The sequence below is a fragment of the Nymphalis io genome, chromosome 11 (genome assembly GCF_905147045.1).
Source record: "Nymphalis io chromosome 11, ilAglIoxx1.1, whole genome shotgun sequence".
Taxonomy (NCBI): domain Eukaryota; kingdom Metazoa; phylum Arthropoda; class Insecta; order Lepidoptera; family Nymphalidae; genus Nymphalis; species Nymphalis io.
Window position 1 is genome coordinate 11539496 of NC_065898.1, and position 22045 is coordinate 11561540.

At 34.4% G+C, this 22045-nt stretch overlaps 1 protein-coding gene and 1 long non-coding RNA gene across 6 annotated transcripts; one reads left to right on the plus strand and one right to left on the minus strand.

Moving 5' to 3' along the window:
* Positions 1-8696: 8696 nt before the first annotated feature.
* On the minus strand, positions 8697-17673 carry LOC126771764 (uncharacterized). Of its 5 annotated transcripts, none has more exons than XM_050491851.1 (5): positions 17559-17673; positions 16044-16808; positions 9741-9945; positions 9467-9620; positions 8697-9041 (listed from the first exon to the last, which is right to left on the minus strand). In XM_050491851.1, exons 2-5 carry the CDS (start codon positions 16411-16413, stop codon positions 8868-8870), a joined length of 903 nt encoding a protein of 300 aa, XP_050347808.1. In that variant the 5' UTR covers positions 16414-16808; positions 17559-17673; the 3' UTR covers positions 8697-8867. The 5 variants fall into 5 exon arrangements, with proteins under 5 accessions (XP_050347808.1, XP_050347807.1, XP_050347805.1 ...); XM_050491850.1 differs by lacking the exons at positions 9467-9620; positions 9741-9945 and adding exons at positions 15442-15595; positions 15716-15920; XM_050491848.1 differs by lacking the exon at positions 16044-16808 and adding an exon at positions 10069-10833 and having other exon boundaries at positions 17559-17672.
* Positions 9507-15821, plus strand: LOC126771815 (uncharacterized). Its single transcript, XR_007669568.1, has 2 exons — positions 9507-9641; positions 15618-15821. It is a non-coding gene; the product is annotated as an uncharacterized LOC126771815 (long non-coding RNA).
* Positions 17674-22045: the final 4372 nt, after the last annotated feature.

Below are 22045 nucleotides of genomic sequence, written 5' to 3' on the forward strand. Positions count from 1 at the left end.
AAAGATTATAGTGATGTACGTGAAGCGTTAACGTCGTCGTTAAGTTAGTTATGAGTTTTGAGTTTTTACTTTATTAAAATAATTGAACATTGAACGTTTGAGTTAATATTTCTGACGCAAAATATTTCACATTTTGAGTTGCGAGCGCTTCTCTTAATAATTTGATATATAAAAAAAAGTTAAATTAACTTTTTTCATTTTCAGGCTTTGATTGTTGCTTAAGTAATACTCAATTATCATGTTCTATTAACAATAAATATTACTATATATCACGTTAAAGTTATTTTAACTTTGAATATAGTATATAAATAGCTTTTCAGCATAACGAATAAGAATTACAGCATATAACCAAAAAACATATACTTAATCAAATTTCTGCTACCCTATTCATAATATAATCATATTATATTCTATTTTCAAATTCAAAAATCCATATTATCGTTATATCAAATCGTTAAGGGTTACGTTACAACTCCCTCAGCAACGTGGCGAAATTCGTTATGCGCATGTCTGAAACTCATTCGCTCAACTGACTCATACTGTCTCATTCCTTTTTCATAATGTAACAGGCGTCAGTTGACGTCTCTATCACTGTGAGTGAATGGCAAGTTATACAACTTATAACTTTAAAATAAAACTTTTAACTACGCGTTATATCATATTTATTGTGCATTAAATAAAATTTTATGCGATAATTTTAATAAGTTATGGTTGATCATTTATGCTTAATTGTATTTGGCCATTTTATTTTAATTGTGACTGCAAATAAATAATTTTTTTTTTATTATATTTCAATCCAAGCATTTGCACCTTACTTTAAAATTTCACGTGTTTATAATTACGTAGTTAAGTCGACACATTGACTAACCTTGACACTGCGTCATAAAATTTGAATTTTCATGAAAGCATTGACGTCGATGGTCAGCCTTGTGTTAGAGATGCGTAGAGGCGTAGCACTTATTGACCGTAGCGGACATCTACTCAACGGCCTACTCTTAGTGCCTACGAAATAAAATTATAAATCGTCTAAATTGTAAATTATTTTTTTTATTAAAGAATTACAAACAAACGTTTAAATACATAGCTTGATTTAATACACAGAGATTAACAATTATGGTTTAATAAATTAATTGTATTTGTCTTTGTAGATATTTACACTAAACATAAATAAAAATTGTATTTTTATAAACATATTCAAGCAGAAAATATAAAATGTAATTACATGTTTAAAAACTACAATAACAAAGTTTATTTGTTTGAACGTGCTTGTATAATGATTTACGAGTTTAAAACCCGCTTAAAAAAACCTTTTTGAATGTTGCTATTGTAGATTTCTCTATAGCACACATACGAAAATACAAGAAAAAATTAATTAAAAAAACACAAAAATATAAAATTATACAAAAGCAGACTTATATTATATTAATAACTTATATTAAGCAGACTCAATAAGATATCTCTTCCAGTCAATCTCATTTGAGGTACTGAGAGTAGAATAACTGAAACAGTGGACGAAAGTGTACATATTAAAGCAAAATAGCAAAGAGCAAAATAAAAAAAAGTTAATAAATCTAAAAAATATTTTAATATGTGTACCATAAAACAGATACTATATAAGAAATAATAAATAAACGCACATACATGGTTATATATATAAACAATAATATAATATAAGTACATCCATAGCGTTTTGCAATTTTCACTTTAAAAATGCTAACAAATGTGAATTGCGAATAAAAAATTGAAGGTCATTCCACAGCTTCACATGAAATAGCTTATGTTTGCTTGATCTCACTCGTTCACCGCTGACCACAGATAAATAAGAGAAGTGATCTTTCAAAAAAGGATCGATTGGATTAAAAAGTGTGATATATATATAGTATGATATGATATGATAGCAATAGAATGTGCATATGAGATTGTAAATCACGCTACGATCTACGGGGGCGGATCAATAACATTTAACGCGGATAAAACTAGTATTTTATAAATAACATTACTGTTTATTAAGAACTTTATAATATTGTTTGTTGATATTTGAATCGTTATTTATCATTGTTATTGTGTAATTGATCTGTTGTAAGAATCATGCAAAATTACAATATTTTGAATGTCGAACGATAGCTATTTTATAGTTCATACTAAAATGTGAAATGTTTGAAAGATTTTTTTTAGGTTTGCAATTTTTACGCAGCAACGACGCATAATTAGATTATGCGCTAAAGTGACACAGATTATCTGCTTATATTTTATATCAATCAATCAATTTAAAAATGAGAATTTATTTACAAATTAATTGAATATTTTTTTTACTAACCACTGTTCGACTTTTAACAGGGCCTGGATACAGCAGCCTTATTAAGTAGCCTTTATTATTATTATAATTATTTAATAGACTACCGAAGGAGCTACAGAATGCATGTAGAGACTGAGGCAGTGAATGACCGTCAGAGCAGGTAAGAACAATATCATTTAGGCAAAGTATTCAAAGACAATATTTAATACAATTAATTTCCAATAGTATCATTATATATAAATCAATATATTAAAATCTATATAATAAATGAATTCAAGTTAACACATCGCAGACTGCGATAAATACTGGCCTTTGGACAGCTGAAACGTGATGATAACATTTATATACTATAAACGCAATTAATGTTAAATAAAAGACAAAGAAATAAATATATATGTAAACATTATTAGTATATCTACTTATATATATTAAAGTCCCAATTTGTATGTAAATGTAATAAGTCTAAGTATGTAAAGGAAGGGGAATGCTTGCATAGCCGGCTTCTAAGGAGTTTTCCGGGTTAAGGGGATTATAATCAAAAAGGAATAACCGAACTTGCACGGATCAGACTATCTGCGGGATCGTTTGGATTTTACAAATCAGCTGTGCTGTGCGCTAACTCAATGGAACTGTTCTCAATGAAGAAGAGTATGATCACGTTATAAATTACCAATCGTCGATGCTTAGAAGATCCCGAAGCAATCGGCTGCTTTTTTCTTGTCGGTTCTTAATTAAATGAACATTCCGAAGCGGTGGTAGCGCTTGACGATTCATAAGTACTTGTAAAAGTATATTCGAATAAAAATATTTTGATTTGATTTAAGTGTCATGCTGTTGAATTCCAGCCATTGTTACCAACCTCAATCCTAGACAAATCCACAGGAGATAAGTTATACTGTACAAATTTTATCTTATAGTAACAGTAACAACCTGTTAATGTCCCACTGCTGGGCTAAGGCTAAGTACAGTAACAGTAACAGCCTGTTAATGTCCCTCTGCTGGGCTAAGGCCTCCTCACCCTTTTGAGGAGAAGGTTTGGAGCTTATTCCACCACGCTGCTCCAATGCGGGTTGGTAGAATACACATGTGGCCGAGATGACCCAGTGGTTCGAACGCGTGAATCTTAACCGATGATCGTGGGTTCAAACCCGGGCAAGCACCACTGAATTTTCATGTGCTTAATTTGTGTTTATAATTCATCTCGTGCTTGACGGTGAAGGAAAACATTGTGAGGAAACCTGCATGTGTCTAATTTCATTGAAATCCTAAGGCTAAGGTTCGCTCCCAATTCCATTATTCCAATGACAGGAGAACCTGACACGACCAGATTAAGACAGACACAGGGCTCGTACCGATGTACCTTTTCATATATATTTTTTTAAATAAAATATTTTACGTAGTGGAACCAGTGTAATTACAGGCACACGTAATATCTTAGTTTTCTGGATTGGCGGTTAGTGATTTTAGGGATGGTAAAATACTTGTTATAACGTCAATGACTATGGGCGGTGGTGACGACTAACCATCAGGTGACCCTTTAGCCAATGTGCCTACATATTAAAAAAGTAAAAAAAAACTTTATATATTTATATTTGATATGTGTTATGTATACATTATAATGGGATAATAATACGAGAATATCTGACATTGTAATATCTACGAGTTTATATAAACGATTTAATTCGTATGAAGATAGATTTTTGAGTATATCCGTTATTTTTACTTGTAAGGCTTCGTGTACATGCCCGAGCGCATCGTCGGACCGCAAGTATATTTTGTACCAAAACCGGCGACTTAGCCAATCTCAAGTTGACGAAAATCTGTACTTTAAAATCTTCCATTTTAACATTCATAATGCCTATTTGAATTATAGATATAAAATATTTAAATTATTAGGTAGTAGCGGTAGTATAAAATAAAAATAAAATGTTGATAAATAAATACAAGGTATGTACCTACCAAATTAAGACAATATCTGAGTCTAAGCCATTGGTGGCGGGACCTTAGCAATCGATAAAAATTAGAATCACCCGATAAATATAATGCTTAAGAAAACGACCGGGTTTCGGGTAAATAAGTCAAGGTAAGCGTCGGAACTAGAGTTGCAACAAATATTCTGTGATTATTCGGTATTCTAATTTTTATAAATTCGGCCGAATTACGAATACATAAAAAGTTAGAAACAAAAATGAACAAAAACAAAAACGCAGTAAAATATTCATGTAACTTTTATTCATGCTGAACATACATTACTAGTTTTAGATAGCGTATTTTTTTCTTTATATTTTTTATCAAAATAGTCAGTAATAGCCTGTTAATGTCCCACTATTGGGCTAAGGCCTCATCTCCCTTTTGGGGAGAAGGTTTGGAGCTTATTCCACCACGCTGCTCCAATGCGGGTTGGTAGAATACACATGTGGCAGAATTTCAATGAAATTAGACACATGCAGGTTTCCTCACGATGTTTTCCTTCACCGTCAAGCTCAAGATGAATTATAAACACAAATTAAGCACATGAAAATTCAGTGGTGCTTGCCCGGGTTTGAACCCACATTCATCGGATAAGATTCACGCGTTATAACCACTAGGTATATTGTCAAAATAGGTAACTAAAAATTAGCCAATTGGTGGTTAGTGAGCTGGCAAGCATTTCGGTATATGATTTGATTATGAACTCTTTCCGGTCGTTGTTGCCGTCTCATCGGATTATGAGAACAGAGTGCACCTGTGTTTGCGCAGACACTTGTGCACTATAGTCCAGCGCAGTTGGCTAATCTCTATTGAGATTGGCCGCTGTGGGCGAAATGGGTCCGGAGAACATTATTCCAAAAACCAGCGGTATTATAATAACAATGAATATTAAGTCATAGACATAAATATCTAAAAGCGATAACGTCAATGAACAATAATTTTTTTTATCATAAATGTATCGTGAACAGAAGCTGTCAAGTTGGCATTTATACGTCATGATAAAGTCTAAAAACATCCGTTTGCTTTAAGTGTTCAAGCCTGAAGACACCTTTTGTTGATTTTTTTGATTAACATCAGGCTTAATTTAGCAAGCCTGATGCGTATGCGTTATTCAATCATTATTTTGTTTTTGTACCAACGATATTTAATTCTTCGATCAGTTCTTTTTATGTAAGAGGGTAGTGTATTGAAATCGTAAGTAAATTGCGATATAGGGAGGATATATATATGCATCTATACATATAATAAAATTGTAACAGGCCGATGTCTGTACTTTAAAGATATTGGAAAAAACTAATATCTTTATTCAAGCAACAGAAGCCAAAACAACAGTTTTTAGAGTTTTTGTCTGTTGTCCGTCGGTTGGAATGTTTGTACCCGCATCACGCAAAAACTACTGCACGGAATTGATTTTTGACAAAAAAACTCAATAACATTTTATTGACCCGACCAAGGATTTGACCCCAGGACCTCGAGTCCTTATATATAGCCACTAGACCAATGAGGCAGTCACTTAGCACTTTACTGTACTGTATGGGTGAATAGTTCGATTGGCGAATGTTTATAACCTATTGATTAAAAATGGCACGGGACGAAATCCTTATTTTACCCGTACGACGTCGGGGCAAAACAAGGGGCGTTCAGCTATTTACAAATAAAACATTTATATACATAAATTTAAAACCTTTTTCATGTTTTAAATACAAAATAACAAAATTCATTAGTGTCCTAGCTGACTTACTATTTAATTTACTAAATTAGAAAGTGACTTTAAAGTTGGATTTTCGTTTTGTAATAACGATCAACGATCTGAGAAAGGGTTTCGCAAAGTATTTCAATTTTTTGGATTGCTGTTACCCAGCAAACATAAAGCGTTATTCTTTTCAACAAACCAGTGCAAATCAATAATGTCATTAAAGTTTTTGAGATTCGATAAGCCTGTCGCCATGAGAATAGGGGCTAAAATATGTATCAAGACTGTGCTTTACATATTTCATTCAATATCAAAATATATATATTTTTTAGTTTATAACATGGTCAATAACCCAAGTGTGGTACTCGATGTAGAAAACTAAAACAATATTGTCTTAATCAAAATAGACAAGATAATTGCAATCATTTAAGTTTCATTCTACTGACTTTATATTTAATCAACAAGAGGTTTTGCTCTACAAAATCTACCAGGCGTTTACTCCAAATATTTATTTAAAATTGTATTATATTCTATTTAAGTTTACAAGCACCGTGAAATCATAATTTCATAGATAAATTGCCACCTGTTTGATAAGTAGATTCTAAAATGAAATTTATAAATTTACTCGCTTGTAACAATAATTAAATATGACCCTGCAAGAAAATAAACTTATGCTTTTAGTTTTTTATGTATAAAATAGTATACCTTATATTCTTATTACATAATACTTAAATTTATTAATATACAGCCTTGGCCAAAAGTATTAGGCACCCCAAAAAAATGCTCAAAGCTTGTTTACTAATCGAACAATGAATAAGTGCTTATCTTAGATGACGCGCCGGGGTGGTAAATAATTTCTTAGAACAGCAAGCGGCTATTTGTAAAGGTCATAAAACACGGGGAGACCGAGAACAAATGATTTGATATTTTTGCGATCATCTCAGTGAAAGTTTAGTCACTTGTGTTCGGAACTCTGACAAGTGAACAAGCTGCAATTTCCATTTACGCGATTACGTTGACTCATAATTTTATTAAAAAATGCCGAAAAGAAGTGAAATTTCTTTAGAAAATCGTATAAAAATACAACTGCTCCATGAAAACGGGAAGTCGCAAAAGGAAATCGCCAAATTGGTGAAATGTTCGCGTTGCGCGGTGCAATCTGCAATAAAACGATTTGCCCAGACTGGTTCTCACTCTAATAAACCCAGAACAGGCAGAAAACTAATAACTACGAAGCGCGAAGATAGAAAATTAGTACGCGAGTCAATAAAAAATCGGAAGAAAACTTCCTCGGAGCTTGCTGCTGCCTTGTCCGAAGGGGCCGGAAAGCCGATAAGTGCTCGGACAGCCAGAAGAAGACTTGGAGAAGCGGGCCTAAAAGGATGCAAAGCCAGGAAGAAGCCCTGGCTTTCAGTAGCCAACAAAAGAAAACGTTACGAGTGGGCTCTACGACACAAACATTTTACAGAGGAAGATTGGTCCAATGTGGTATGGTCTGACGAATCAAACTTTGAGGTAAGCCTATTTTACTGCTTTTGTTACAAATAAGAATGATCACTTATTTTTTTCACTTCAATCGTGAAAGTTAAGACCATTTAAAAAAAAAAATTTTTTTTCTTTCGTCTACAGGTATTTGGAACACCAGGTGTCACCTTCGTGAGGCGACGTGTCGGGGAAGAATACCATCCAGACTGCGTCGTACCCACTGTAAAGCACGGAGGAGGCAGCATAATGATCTGGGGCTGCATGGCAGCTGAGGGTGTTGGAGAAATGTTTGTTTGCGAAGGTCGCATGAACAGCGAAAAGTACATAGAATACTAGAAACTGCACTTAAGCCTTCCCTAACGAGTATTTACGGTGACACCAACTTAGACAGAGTCGTATTCCAGCAAGACAACGCACCTTGTCATAAGTCGGCGACTACGATGCGTTGGTTTGCAGAAAATAACATCTACCTACTTGATTGGCCTGCCCAGTCCCCAGATCTCAATCCAATTGAGCATCTTTGGGGCATTTTAAAGCGGAAGATCAAAGAGCACAACATCACATCAAAAACGGCTTTAGAAAATGCGTTAGTGCAGGAATGGCATGCCATCACAAGGCAGGAATATACTGATCTTGTACGCAGTATGCCCGACAGAAACAGTGCTGTAATCAAATCCAAGGGTGGACCAACTAGGTTTTAAGTTTTTTATATTCCTTTTGTAATAATTAAACAGTAATAAATATGATTAGAACTAAGAGATTGTTTTTATTCATTATTTTAAGGCAAAAATTGGGGTGCCTAATACTTTTGGCCAAGGTTGTATTTGATTTAGGGCGGAAGTCGTTCAATTAGTAATATTTGAAAAGAAACATATTGGTTTTAAACCACTATTGATATTTAATTTTATAATTAATTAGTGCCATTCTCTATCCCATTCATAAGCAGTTTATAAAATGTCAACAGCAAGAACAAAAAAAAAAAACTTAGAATGTTTGATTTTTTTTTAAAGAACAATATCATTATTCATGTTCGGAGTTATCTTATTTACTTAACTTGTACCAAGTTGAATGTAATAAGAGCAATGAGATAATAGATAAAATACTTGAACTTAGATTTGTTTATATATATCTGTTCATTTAATAGTGCTTGTTTATGATATTGTTTTCATTAAAAGGAGGTTTGTTTTATGTACTAAAGTAAAAAAATATAATTATATTAAATAAAACGTAAGAAAAAATAAAAAAACACACTTGTAATTTTTTAAATTTTATTTGCCCATAAGCCGAATAGTCTAACCCAAAGATGAAACTACAAAATGAGACTACGACACTACAATGCTACTCACTACAGTCGCATGACGGAATAACTGACTCCGATAAAACTATATCCATAAAATAACTTTTAGATTAGACATAAAATATTTATGTTCCCGCAGAAAGTTGGACGATTTTGTCGTTTATTCCAAGAAGCTCCGTCATATATTCTTCATCAGACATGATGGTGGCTAAGCGCTTCAGAATAGACAATAATTCGCCATCTTTCAGCCGTAGTTGATCATTACACTGCTCTACTTCATCCACAACTTCATCAGGAATCTGAAATAAATTACGCAAGGTTAGTTTTAGACATTCATACTCTTTCATATTTACTTATTTTAAAGCAATAATTGATTTAGACATATTTTTATGGGTATGTTGTTATTTGTATAGTAGGATATTGATAATTTATTGGAGATTTGTCTTAATGTAATCCAAGCCAGTAAGAAGGCAGATAATTTCTAAAATGACAATTCAAGTGATCGTAAAATTTATTATTTTAATTTTGAGAATAGCAAAAATTATGAGGAAATGATAAAATAATTCAAATGAGAACCATTTTTAAAATAGCAGTTAAGAGTATGTGATAATATCACTTCTAGAACAGGCAACAAATAATTTAAACTTATTCATGTTTAGAATTCGTGCTATCATTATTAACATAATATGATGATAGATAAATAATAATTATAAAACAAATATACCTTTTGCAACTCCAAGAATGAATCAAATTTTAGTTTTTTCCTTTGTTTGCCATTGACTCCGTCAAAGAACATGGTGAACTGCTGATCTTTCTTCTTCAAAGGGAAGTAGATACCAGCAGTCAAGTGTCCTTTAGGGTCACGGGCCAAAAGACTCCTAAAAATAAGAAAAAAAGAAGTTATTTCACATGAAAATCTTGTAAATTATTTAGTCTTTGATAACATATACTATTTAGTATATTCTAGCTAAAATATCTTAGATTTGTTTAGTGCTTACCTTAAATCCCAGACCAAATTTCGCTTCTCGGTAACAGCAACAGCACTTAAATATGCTTTTGTAACATACACGAGAGAAAGACGTTCTTTTACTTTGTCTCCACGAGTCTCCCTCTCGTGCCACTCAACATAGCTCGGATTGTTGATGTTGAACTGATAGCTGTATTCCTTACGACAGTGGGGCTCGTCGGACTGAGTGAACCAGCCTGAGAAAAGAAAACATTAACTTGTTAGATGATGTTGTATTACAGTATATTGAAGTTCTTTAAGTTAGGATTTTATTTATAAAATAAATAAGCTGTTTTGCTTTGTTTTCGAAATAATCTTACCTGTATGTGGATAACAACGATCCGCCATTACTGTCACGACGCGAGAGATATGATAACCCAGATCAGATAAGAATACACCGGGCCTTCCCGCGACCCTCACATGGATAGCTACTAGTACGTGATCCTTCTCCGTTTCTATCAAAAATCCTTGAGGTCCAGGGAAAGACGTCGTGTAGTCCATAAGATCTTCAATATTTTCATCACACGACACTAGCATCATTGACTTCGTGATACCAGGAAAATCTTTCTCCAGGACCTTTAAGCGCTTAATGACTTCCATACCTAAGCCCACACAGGTGTATTTGTGGGCGCGAATCGGCGGATTGTACTTTGGAAAGAATTCAGTGAGGGTTTCATCGGGAGATGCCATATAAGCGTCATAGAGATTTACAAAGTTGTTAACGGAGTCATAGTTTTCCGCGACGACAATTCGGCTTAATATCGCCTCAGCTTTGGCGACCAGATCCTCATACTGTTGTAGGGACAGGTGCAAAGCAGGACGCGGCGCCCCCCACCGCGGTGGCGGTAGGGGGTGGTCGGCCGGCCACTGGGGCGCGGCAGGTTTGAGGAGGCTGGAGCCGAGTCAGCTCAACCACTCGGCACCCCAGCGGCCAGTGACGCGGCGAATAGCTCTCTCCTCGCTGGAGGTGGATGCGACGTCAGTGGGAGCATGGACCCGGTCCATCTCCCGAGTGGCCCCAACGCCGGCCGGCGCGCCCAGAGACCACTCTATATCCTGACTTAACGGTTTTATATTTAACGTATCTGATTCACGCGTTATAACCACTAGGTATATTGTCAAAATAGGTAACTAAAAATTAGCCAATTGGTGGTTAGTGAGCTGGCAAGCATTTCGGTATATGATTTGATTATGAACTCTTTCCGGTCGTTGTTGCCGTCTCATCGGATTATGAGAACAGAGTGCACCTGTGTTTGCGCAGACACTTGTGCACTATAGTCCAGCGCAGTTGGCTAATCTCTATTGAGATTGGCCGCTGTGGGCGAAATGGGTCCGGAGAACATTATTCCAAAAACCAGCGGTATTATAATAACAATGAATATTAAGTCATAGACATAAATATCTAAAAGCGATAACGTCAATGAACAATATTTTTTTTTATCATAAATGTATCGTGAACAGAAGCTGTCAAGTTGGCATTTATACGTCATGATAAAGTCTAAAAACATCCGTTTGCTTTAAGTGTTCAAGCCTGAAGACACCTTTTGTTGATTTTTTTGATTAACATCAGGCTTAATTTAGCAAGCCTGATGCGTATGCGTTATTCAATCATTATTTTGTTTTTGTACCAACGATATTTAATTCTTCGATCAGTTCTTTTTATGTAAGAGGGTAGTGTATTGAAATCGTAAGTAAATTGCGATATAGGGAGGATATATATATGCATCTATACATATAATAAAATTGTAACAGGCCGATGTCTGTACTTTAAAGATATTGGAAAAAACTAATATCTTTATTCAAGCAACAGAAGCCAAAACAACAGTTTTTAGAGTTTTTGTCTGTTGTCCGTCGGTTGGAATGTTTGTACCCGCATCACGCAAAAACTACTGCACGGAATTGATTTTTGACAAAAAAACTCAATAACATTTTATTGACCCGACCAAGGATTTGACCCCAGGACCTCGAGTCCTTATATATAGCCACTAGACCAATGAGGCAGTCACTTAGCACTTTACTGTACTGTATGGGTGAATAGTTCGATTGGCGAATGTTTATAACCTATTGATTAAAAATGGCACGGGACGAAATCCTTATTTTACCCGTACGACGTCGGGGCAAAACAAGGGGCGTTCAGCTATTTACAAATAAAACATTTATATACATAAATTTAAAACCTTTTTCATGTTTTAAATACAAAATAACAAAATTCATTAGTGTCCTAGCTGACTTACTATTTAATTTACTAAATTAGAAAGTGACTTTAAAGTTGGATTTTCGTTTTGTAATAACGATCAACGATCTGAGAAAGGGTTTCGCAAAGTATTTCAATTTTTTGGATTGCTGTTACCCAGCAAACATAAAGCGTTATTCTTTTCAACAAACCAGTGCAAATCAATAATGTCATTAAAGTTTTTGAGATTCGATAAGCCTGTCGCCATGAGAATAGGGGCTAAAATATGTATCAAGACTGTGCTTTACATATTTCATTCAATATCAAAATATATATATTTTTTAGTTTATAACATGGTCAATAACCCAAGTGTGGTACTCGATGTAGAAAACTAAAACAATATTGTCTTAATCAAAATAGACAAGATAATTGCAATCATTTAAGTTTCATTCTACTGACTTTATATTTAATCAACAAGAGGTTTTGCTCTACAAAATCTACCAGGCGTTTACTCCAAATATTTATTTAAAATTGTATTATATTCTATTTAAGTTTACAAGCACCGTGAAATCATAATTTCATAGATAAATTGCCACCTGTTTGATAAGTAGATTCTAAAATGAAATTTATAAATTTACTCGCTTGTAACAATAATTAAATATGACCCTGCAAGAAAATAAACTTATGCTTTTAGTTTTTTATGTATAAAATAGTATACCTTATATTCTTATTACATAATACTTAAATTTATTAATATACAGCCTTGGCCAAAAGTATTAGGCACCCCAAAAAAATGCTCAAAGCTTGTTTACTAATCGAACAATGAATAAGTGCTTATCTTAGATGACGCGCCGGGGTGGTAAATAATTTCTTAGAACAGCAAGCGGCTATTTGTAAAGGTCATAAAACACGGGGAGACCGAGAACAAATGATTTGATATTTTTGCGATCATCTCAGTGAAAGTTTAGTCACTTGTGTTCGGAACTCTGACAAGTGAACAAGCTGCAATTTCCATTTACGCGATTACGTTGACTCATAATTTTATTAAAAAATGCCGAAAAGAAGTGAAATTTCTTTAGAAAATCGTATAAAAATACAACTGCTCCATGAAAACGGGAAGTCGCAAAAGGAAATCGCCAAATTGGTGAAATGTTCGCGTTGCGCGGTGCAATCTGCAATAAAACGATTTGCCCAGACTGGTTCTCACTCTAATAAACCCAGAACAGGCAGAAAACTAATAACTACGAAGCGCGAAGATAGAAAATTAGTACGCGAGTCAATAAAAAATCGGAAGAAAACTTCCTCGGAGCTTGCTGCTGCCTTGTCCGAAGGGGCCGGAAAGCCGATAAGTGCTCGGACAGCCAGAAGAAGACTTGGAGAAGCGGGCCTAAAAGGATGCAAAGCCAGGAAGAAGCCCTGGCTTTCAGTAGCCAACAAAAGAAAACGTTACGAGTGGGCTCTACGACACAAACATTTTACAGAGGAAGATTGGTCCAATGTGGTATGGTCTGACGAATCAAACTTTGAGGTAAGCCTATTTTACTGCTTTTGTTACAAATAAGAATGATCACTTATTTTTTTCACTTCAATCGTGAAAGTTAAGACCATTTAAAAAAAAAAATTTTTTTTCTTTCGTCTACAGGTATTTGGAACACCAGGTGTCACCTTCGTGAGGCGACGTGTCGGGGAAGAATACCATCCAGACTGCGTCGTACCCACTGTAAAGCACGGAGGAGGCAGCATAATGATCTGGGGCTGCATGGCAGCTGAGGGTGTTGGAGAAATGTTTGTTTGCGAAGGTCGCATGAACAGCGAAAAGTACATAGAAGTACTAGAAACTGCACTTAAGCCTTCCCTAACGAGTATTTACGGTGACACCAACTTAGACAGAGTCGTATTCCAGCAAGACAACGCACCTTGTCATAAGTCGGCGACTACGATGCGTTGGTTTGCAGAAAATAACATCTACCTACTTGATTGGCCTGCCCAGTCCCCAGATCTCAATCCAATTGAGCATCTTTGGGGCATTTTAAAGCGGAAGATCAAAGAGCACAACATCACATCAAAAACGGCTTTAGAAAATGCGTTAGTGCAGGAATGGCATGCCATCACAAGGCAGGAATATACTGATCTTGTACGCAGTATGCCCGACAGAAACAGTGCTGTAATCAAATCCAAGGGTGGACCAACTAGGTTTTAAGTTTTTTATATTCCTTTTGTAATAATTAAACAGTAATAAATATGATTAGAACTAAGAGATTGTTTTTATTCATTATTTTAAGGCAAAAATTGGGGTGCCTAATACTTTTGGCCAAGGTTGTATTTGATTTAGGGCGGAAGTCGTTCAATTAGTAATATTTGAAAAGAAACATATTGGTTTTAAACCACTATTGATATTTAATTTTATAATTAATTAGTGCCATTCTCTATCCCATTCATAAGCAGTTTATAAAATGTCAACAGCAAGAACAAAAAAAAAAAACTTAGAATGTTTGATTTTTTTTTAAAGAACAATATCATTATTCATGTTCGGAGTTATCTTATTTACTTAACTTGTACCAAGTTGAATGTAATAAGAGCAATGAGATAATAGATAAAATACTTGAACTTAGATTTGTTTATATATATCTGTTCATTTAATAGTGCTTGTTTATGATATTGTTTTCATTAAAAGGAGGTTTGTTTTATGTACTAAAGTAAAAAAATATAATTATATTAAATAAAACGTAAGAAAAAATAAAAAAACACACTTGTAATTTTTTAAATTTTATTTGCCCATAAGCCGAATAGTCTAACCCAAAGATGAAACTACAAAATGAGACTACGACACTACAATGCTACTCACTACAGTCGCATGACGGAATAACTGACTCCGATAAAACTATATCCATAAAATAACTTTTAGATTAGACATAAAATATTTATGTTCCCGCAGAAAGTTGGACGATTTTGTCGTTTATTCCAAGAAGCTCCGTCATATATTCTTCATCAGACATGATGGTGGCTAAGCGCTTCAGAATAGACAATAATTCGCCATCTTTCAGCCGTAGTTGATCATTACACTGCTCTACTTCATCCACAACTTCATCAGGAATCTGAAATAAATTACGCAAGGTTAGTTTTAGACATTCATACTCTTTCATATTTACTTATTTTAAAGCAATAATTGATTTAGACATATTTTTATGGGTATGTTGTTATTTGTATAGTAGGATATTGATAATTTATTGGAGATTTGTCTTAATGTAATCCAAGCCAGTAAGAAGGCAGATAATTTCTAAAATGACAATTCAAGTGATCGTAAAATTTATTATTTTAATTTTGAGAATAGCAAAAATTATGAGGAAATGATAAAATAATTCAAATGAGAACCATTTTTAAAATAGCAGTTAAGAGTATGTGATAATATCACTTCTAGAACAGGCAACAAATAATTTAAACTTATTCATGTTTAGAATTCGTGCTATCATTATTAACATAATATGATGATAGATAAATAATAATTATAAAACAAATATACCTTTTGCAACTCCAAGAATGAATCAAATTTTAGTTTTTTCCTTTGTTTGCCATTGACTCCGTCAAAGAACATGGTGAACTGCTGATCTTTCTTCTTCAAAGGGAAGTAGATACCAGCAGTCAAGTGTCCTTTAGGGTCACGGGCCAAAAGACTCCTAAAAATAAGAAAAAAAGAAGTTATTTCACATGAAAATCTTGTAAATTATTTAGTCTTTGATAACATATACTATTTAGTATATTCTAGCTAAAATATCTTAGATTTGTTTAGTGCTTACCTTAAATCCCAGACCAAATTTCGCTTCTCGGTAACAGCAACAGCACTTAAATATGCTTTTGTAACATACACGAGAGAAAGACGTTCTTTTACTTTGTCTCCACGAGTCTCCCTCTCGTGCCACTCAACATAGCTCGGATTGTTGATGTTGAACTGATAGCTGTATTCCTTACGACAGTGGGGCTCGTCGGACTGAGTGAACCAGCCTGAGAAAAGAAAACATTAACTTGTTAGATGATGTTGTATTACAGTATATTGAAGTTCTTTAAGTTAGGATTTTATTTATAAAATAAATAAGCTGTTTTGCTTTGTTTTCGAAATAATCTTACCTGTATGTGGATAACAACGATCCGCCATTACTGTCACGACGCGAGAGATATGATAACCCAGATCAGATAAGAATACACCGGGCCTTCCCGCGACCCTCACATGGATAGCTACTAGTACGTGATCCTTCTCCGTTTCTATCAAAAATCCTTGAGGTCCAGGGAAAGACGTCGTGTAGTCCATAAGATCTTCAATATTTTCATCACACGACACTAGCATCATTGACTTCGTGATACCAGGAAAATCTTTCTCCAGGACCTTTAAGCGCTTAATGACTTCCATACCTAAGCCCACACAGGTGTATTTGTGGGCGCGAATCGGCGGATTGTACTTTGGAAAGAATTCAGTGAGGGTTTCATCGGGAGATGCCATATAAGCGTCATAGAGATTTACAAAGTTGTTAACGGAGTCATAGTTTTCCGCGACGACAATTCGGCTTAATATCGCCTCAGCTTTGGCGACCAGATCCTCATACTGTTGTAGGGACAGGTGCAAAGCAGGACGCGGCGCCCCCCACCGCGGTGGCGGTAGGGGGTGGTCGGCCGGCCACTGGGGCGCGGCAGGTTTGAGGAGGCTGGAGCCGAGTCAGCTCAACCACTCGGCACCCCAGCGGCCAGTGACGCGGCGAATAGCTCTCTCCTCGCTGGAGGTGGATGCGACGTCAGTGGGAGCATGGACCCGGTCCATCTCCCGAGTGGCCCCAACGCCGGCCGGCGCGCCCAGAGACCACTCTATATCCTGACTTAACGGTTTTATATTTAACGTATCTGGAAAGATGAAATTTTAAAATTAGATCGGGCCACTTGCCAATATGCTGAATCTGGTAAAATGTATATTTAATGACGTCATGAATGAATGATCATTTTCATAATGCTTATTATTAAATTTAATACTCGAACGTCTTCGAAATTGGCGTCTATGAAGAATAAGATTATACATTAATTTAAACAAATTTAAATAACATTAACGAATCTACATTGAAGTTAATCTGTTACCTGGTAATACCACTTCACATAACTACATAAGGAAAACAAAACAATCATTCGGTCACGAAAGCCGTAAAATGAGAATGCTTACAATCGAGTCATATCAGGATTCAATTAATTATTGTATGACGTATACTCTTGCACGGTATATTATTATGGCGCAAGGCTATTTTAGAATAGTCACCATTGACGCGTCATGGAATGGCGTGGAAGCCGGTAAGGTCATATGGGATAGGACTTTGGTTATAGCCGTAAATGTTAAAAAATGGGCGTAACAAATTCATTTTAAAACAGTAATTAAAAATATGAATTATTTTCACTTCTAAACCACGAATGAACAAGAAATTTTATAAGGATTTCAGTTAATAAGGGTGGATGTTTTATAAATCAATAGCAAAAAGCAGATGACTTCTTTGTTATGCTGCCAATGTATCCTTAGCGTCACAGATAAGATAGAAGGACGAGAATGTTTATTATGAAATGCTCAAGTTAGGTCAAGGTTATAGATCAATATAAAATTGTAAAACGTACCCATAGCAGGGGCTAATAGCCTAGAAAAATTAATAATTTGTCCTCTTCGAACTGTTTTTGTTTACTTCACGAGTGAAACTGGTTCGGCTTGTGTAGATGTGGTCTATATAAAGCGTTTGTTCCGATGTCTCCCTCCCCTCCACCTCTCGACCCTACGTCATTCAAGTGCTTTGTATGTGTGCGGGGAATTCAATTGACATGTTTGCTCATGGGTGTGCTGGAAGTTTCGCGTTATTGTATTTGTTACGATTGATAAGCGGAGCGGACAGACTATTCAAAAAAATATATGATTGACTCATATTCGACATCGAATTAATACAATTATGTAATTTATTTATTTATTTTAGGAATACAAACAAGCAAATAGTCCACATGATAGTAAGGTGTCAATCTCACTCATAGACTCTGAGTACCTTTTAATGTTAATTATTTATTAACTATTTCATGCTCAATCCGAGGTTCCAATTCCGTTATAAGCCAAAGAAGTTATCGGGTTTTTTACCAAAAAAAATCTTTGCAGCAGCTTATAGTTTAAAGATAGACAGTATTTACTTAATGTAAGTATGATAAACCCATGCTTGAACTCTTTCATGTGTCAAAGTGCTCCACCATCGTATTTTGAAAGTAAAGTAATGTAGAATGAACCCGTATATTTGTGCGTACACCCTATAATATATTTTGCGCAGGCCTCCGTTGGTAATGGCCGCCGCTGTTGAAATCTTTCAAGTTCGATGAAACATTAAAACCATTTCTCACTTTGTTATCAATATAAATTTAAATTAAATAAAAGCACCAATGAAGGCAACATTAGATTTTATATGATGTTAAAACAATAATTTATTAAATAACTATTATCCGTTAATAAAAAATAATTTGCTAATCGCCAAAACGCACTCACTACAAACACAATCTCACCGGTGGCATCAAAACATAGCACACAACGACATTTTGTGTATACAATATGTATGCATGTGCGCAAGGTCTGTGATAACAGTAAACATATATATAGATATACTTGTTTTACGTAAACAAATAACATAACCACGTGTCTATAGGATGGTTGTGACATGTTTAATGACAGCTAATTAAACATAACACTAATCTATACCAATGAAAACGTGATTGATATCTGTATCTATGAAGACAAAAATAGATTATTAAGATTCTCGTACGCTATGCCGTTTTTTTATAATATATATAAATATAGTATAACTTAAAGAAATCACTAAGAGCAGTCTTATAATATTTCGGTATATACAAGATTTTTAGTTTTTTTTTAGAAATATTATATATTAGGTAAATAATAATGGAATTTAACTTATTCCTTTATTAATATTACCATTTAACAACCACTTTTGTATTGTAGATTAAAAAAATATTTTTAATATAACCTTCATTAGTAATATATATCTAAATACACAGACATAGTAACTTGTTAATAATTTAAAGAATAATTTCATTTAAAAGTTAGGCAAGACTCCAGGTTCTATGGCTTCGTCCATTAAATTATATAAAAAAAGTCACGCGGCATCACGTTTTGTATATAAATCAGAATCCATAGGAATACAAGTTTTATTTCGAAATATAAATCAGTTTCACAAGTGGATGTCAAAAAAAATAACTTCCAGGGGAAGTTAGTTGTGTTGTTGTGTGGCAGTATGGAGTTCTTATATATATATATATATTTATATAATATGTAGACCAGCAATTGGGCCACCGGATGGTTAGTTGTTACCACCGCCCAGATTATTAAGCATTATTTACAACGATGTTATATATCTCATGCCTGCACTGACTCTACTATCATACTAAAATACACAAATACTAAGCAATGCTGTTCGGCGATAGAATACGTGATAAGTGTGTGGTACCTACCCAGACGGGCTTACACAAAGCGCTACCATAGCAAGTAATCTTATCTTAATATAGTAATAGCCTTATTAATAGCAACGGCACTGTAGTGTGACACACTGTTTGAAAAATGTCTTCAAAATCGACTTCTTTATTTCTAAGAAACGTTTCGCTGTCTAAGTAATCAAACCTGTAATATATATATAGTCTATTTCACTCAAGGGAATGTACACTTGACCTTTACTGCTTAATCACAATACCTGGGTAGGTTCAATCTGGTTTAAGTAGCGTCGGTGTAAATAATCAGGGCTTACAAATGTTGTCGGTTCTATAAAAAAATTGTTTTGACGAGTTTAGTTTAATATACTAGCGTATATATGAGGACAGGGAGCTTTGGCGCACCTTGGGAGAGGCCTATGTTCAGCAGTGGACAACGATTGGCTGTTGATTGATTGATTGATTGTATATGTGTAGTTATAATTATATACAAAAAATACGTACGTAATCAAATTCAGAGCCTTTAAAACGTAATCATCACCGGACATACTTGGTAATACTTAAAAAATAATATAGTTATTTTGAACTCATAGACAATCTATTGACTTTTATTTATTTTAAATGATATTATAATTATATATTTTACTGATAGCTATGACAGTATTAATACAGTGCAACTTTAATATAACGAGCCTCAATATAATGATTCCCTCGATTTAACAAAATCTTCGAAATCCCCTAAAACTGCCCGTAAGAGCCAAAACAAAATGTACCTGTCCATAACGAATACATTTGTCAGAAACGTCTTAATAACGAATTTTCATTAATTACAGAATATACATTGCAAGTATTAGTTACCTTCATTTATTTAATTTTGTCAACTTATAACCTTTACACAGCATATCAAATTAATCATTCACGCTCAATTCCTAAATAATTAATGCCTCGATAGGTTTCAGACAAGTTAAATTTTTCGTAAGACAATCATTGTTGTTTGATTCCAAGTAACATTTGTGTCAGGCACTTTTGTTTGTCACTGTTATTAGTTTGACAGTTACAATGGCGAGAATAATAATAAATTATTAAGTATGTAAACGTACAAGTTTTTTACCTTGTAATAACCCATCGTAGGGTAACCTAACCTCTATATAATAAACCTCATTGTAACAAATTACTTGGTATAACGAAGATTTTTTTAATTCCCTACCATTTTGTTTTATTGAGGTTACACTGTATATACATTGAGTGTGTTTGGTAACCCCTGACGAAGCCTTGGTAAGCGGTTTTCAGTAGCAACGTTGTTGCGGGGCGTGACCGCTGACGTCTTTTACTGCAAAACTATGACTCATTGCATTACATCATCTGCGGGGCTCATTTCATTGATTCGTCATAGTGGTTAAATATATTATACAATGTATTGGTAATTGTATAACTTACACGGACATTATGTTTAACAATAAGCACTTTTGTATTATCAATTAAGAAGATAAAATTTAATCTCAAATTTAATTAAAATTATTTAACATTCACAATGATTGTGACGTTGCTAATATAATCGCAATAAATCTTGAATTAGTTCATGTTTATCTTTCGTTCGGGATAATTAAATTTGGTTAGGTTATGTTATGTTAAGCATATAAATATATAAAAGGGACGAGATATCCAAGTAGTTAAAACGGGTGATTCTTAATTGAAGATTGTGGTGTTCTCGGGCCATCACTGATTTTTCATTTGCTTAATTTGTGTTTATAATTATTCATCTTATAAAAACGCATATATTAGTAAACCACGCTACTCCAATGCAGGTGGATACTCCAATCGTGGAGATTTGAGAATTCATCGAGACAGAGGCAGGTTGCCTCACGACGTTTTCCTTCAGTGCCGAGCACAACATAAGTTCCGAGCAGAAATTAAGTATATGAATATCATTTTTACTTGCCCGGGTTTGAATACTAAATCTTCAGTTAGGATTTGTACGTTCCAGCCACTGGGCATTCTCGACACTTGCGCAAGAGAAGGACTAATACATTTTTAGGAGAAGTTTCGTAGGTTATTCCGCCACGCTGCTTTAACGCGGTTTGGTGGATGTGGCACGTGATGAGGGTAGATGTGACCGAGGCTTATTGTCACCTACACATGTAGGTTGCATCACGATGTTTTTCCTTCACTTCCAAGCACGAGATAATATATAAGGACAAATGAATCACATGAAAAGTCAACAGTTCTTGCCCGGACTTGAACATGCGATCATAGGTTAAGATTCGCGTGTGCTAATCATTGAGCCATCTCGGCTTAATGTCTAAAAATGTAAAGGTTATTCAAAGTTGGCTTTCGTTTTTAGGTCATTTACATTAATTGCCGCGTGGGTTTTGGCCGCTCTATTGACGTCATATCTATTACGTCATGAAGTATTTGTGTTAGTGTTAGTTTTATGTAAATTAATGATACGAGTGTGAATACAATTATTTGAGCACATGAAATCTGAACCAGTTTTACAAACAGTAAAAAATATATATAAGCATTCTTTTTTATTTCAATGAAGTATTACAAATAAATAAACTTAGGGTTGCTCTGTAAACAAAGAAACGACATTTAAAGTTTATTATTCCGGATTTCCTTCACAATTCCTTTTACTATTT

Coding starts and splice junctions, on each gene's coding strand:
- LOC126771764 (XM_050491851.1), bottom strand. CDS start 16,413: ATGGCATCTCCCGATGAAACCCTCACTGAATTCTTTCCAAAGTACAAT. Junction 9,946..16,043: donor TCGTTGTTATCCACATACAG/GTAAGATTATTT, acceptor TTCTTTTCTCAG/GCTGGTTCACTCAGTCCGAC. Junction 9,042..9,466: donor CATTCTTGGAGTTGCAAAAG/GTATATTTGTTT, acceptor AATTTATTTCAG/ATTCCTGATGAAGTTGTGGA.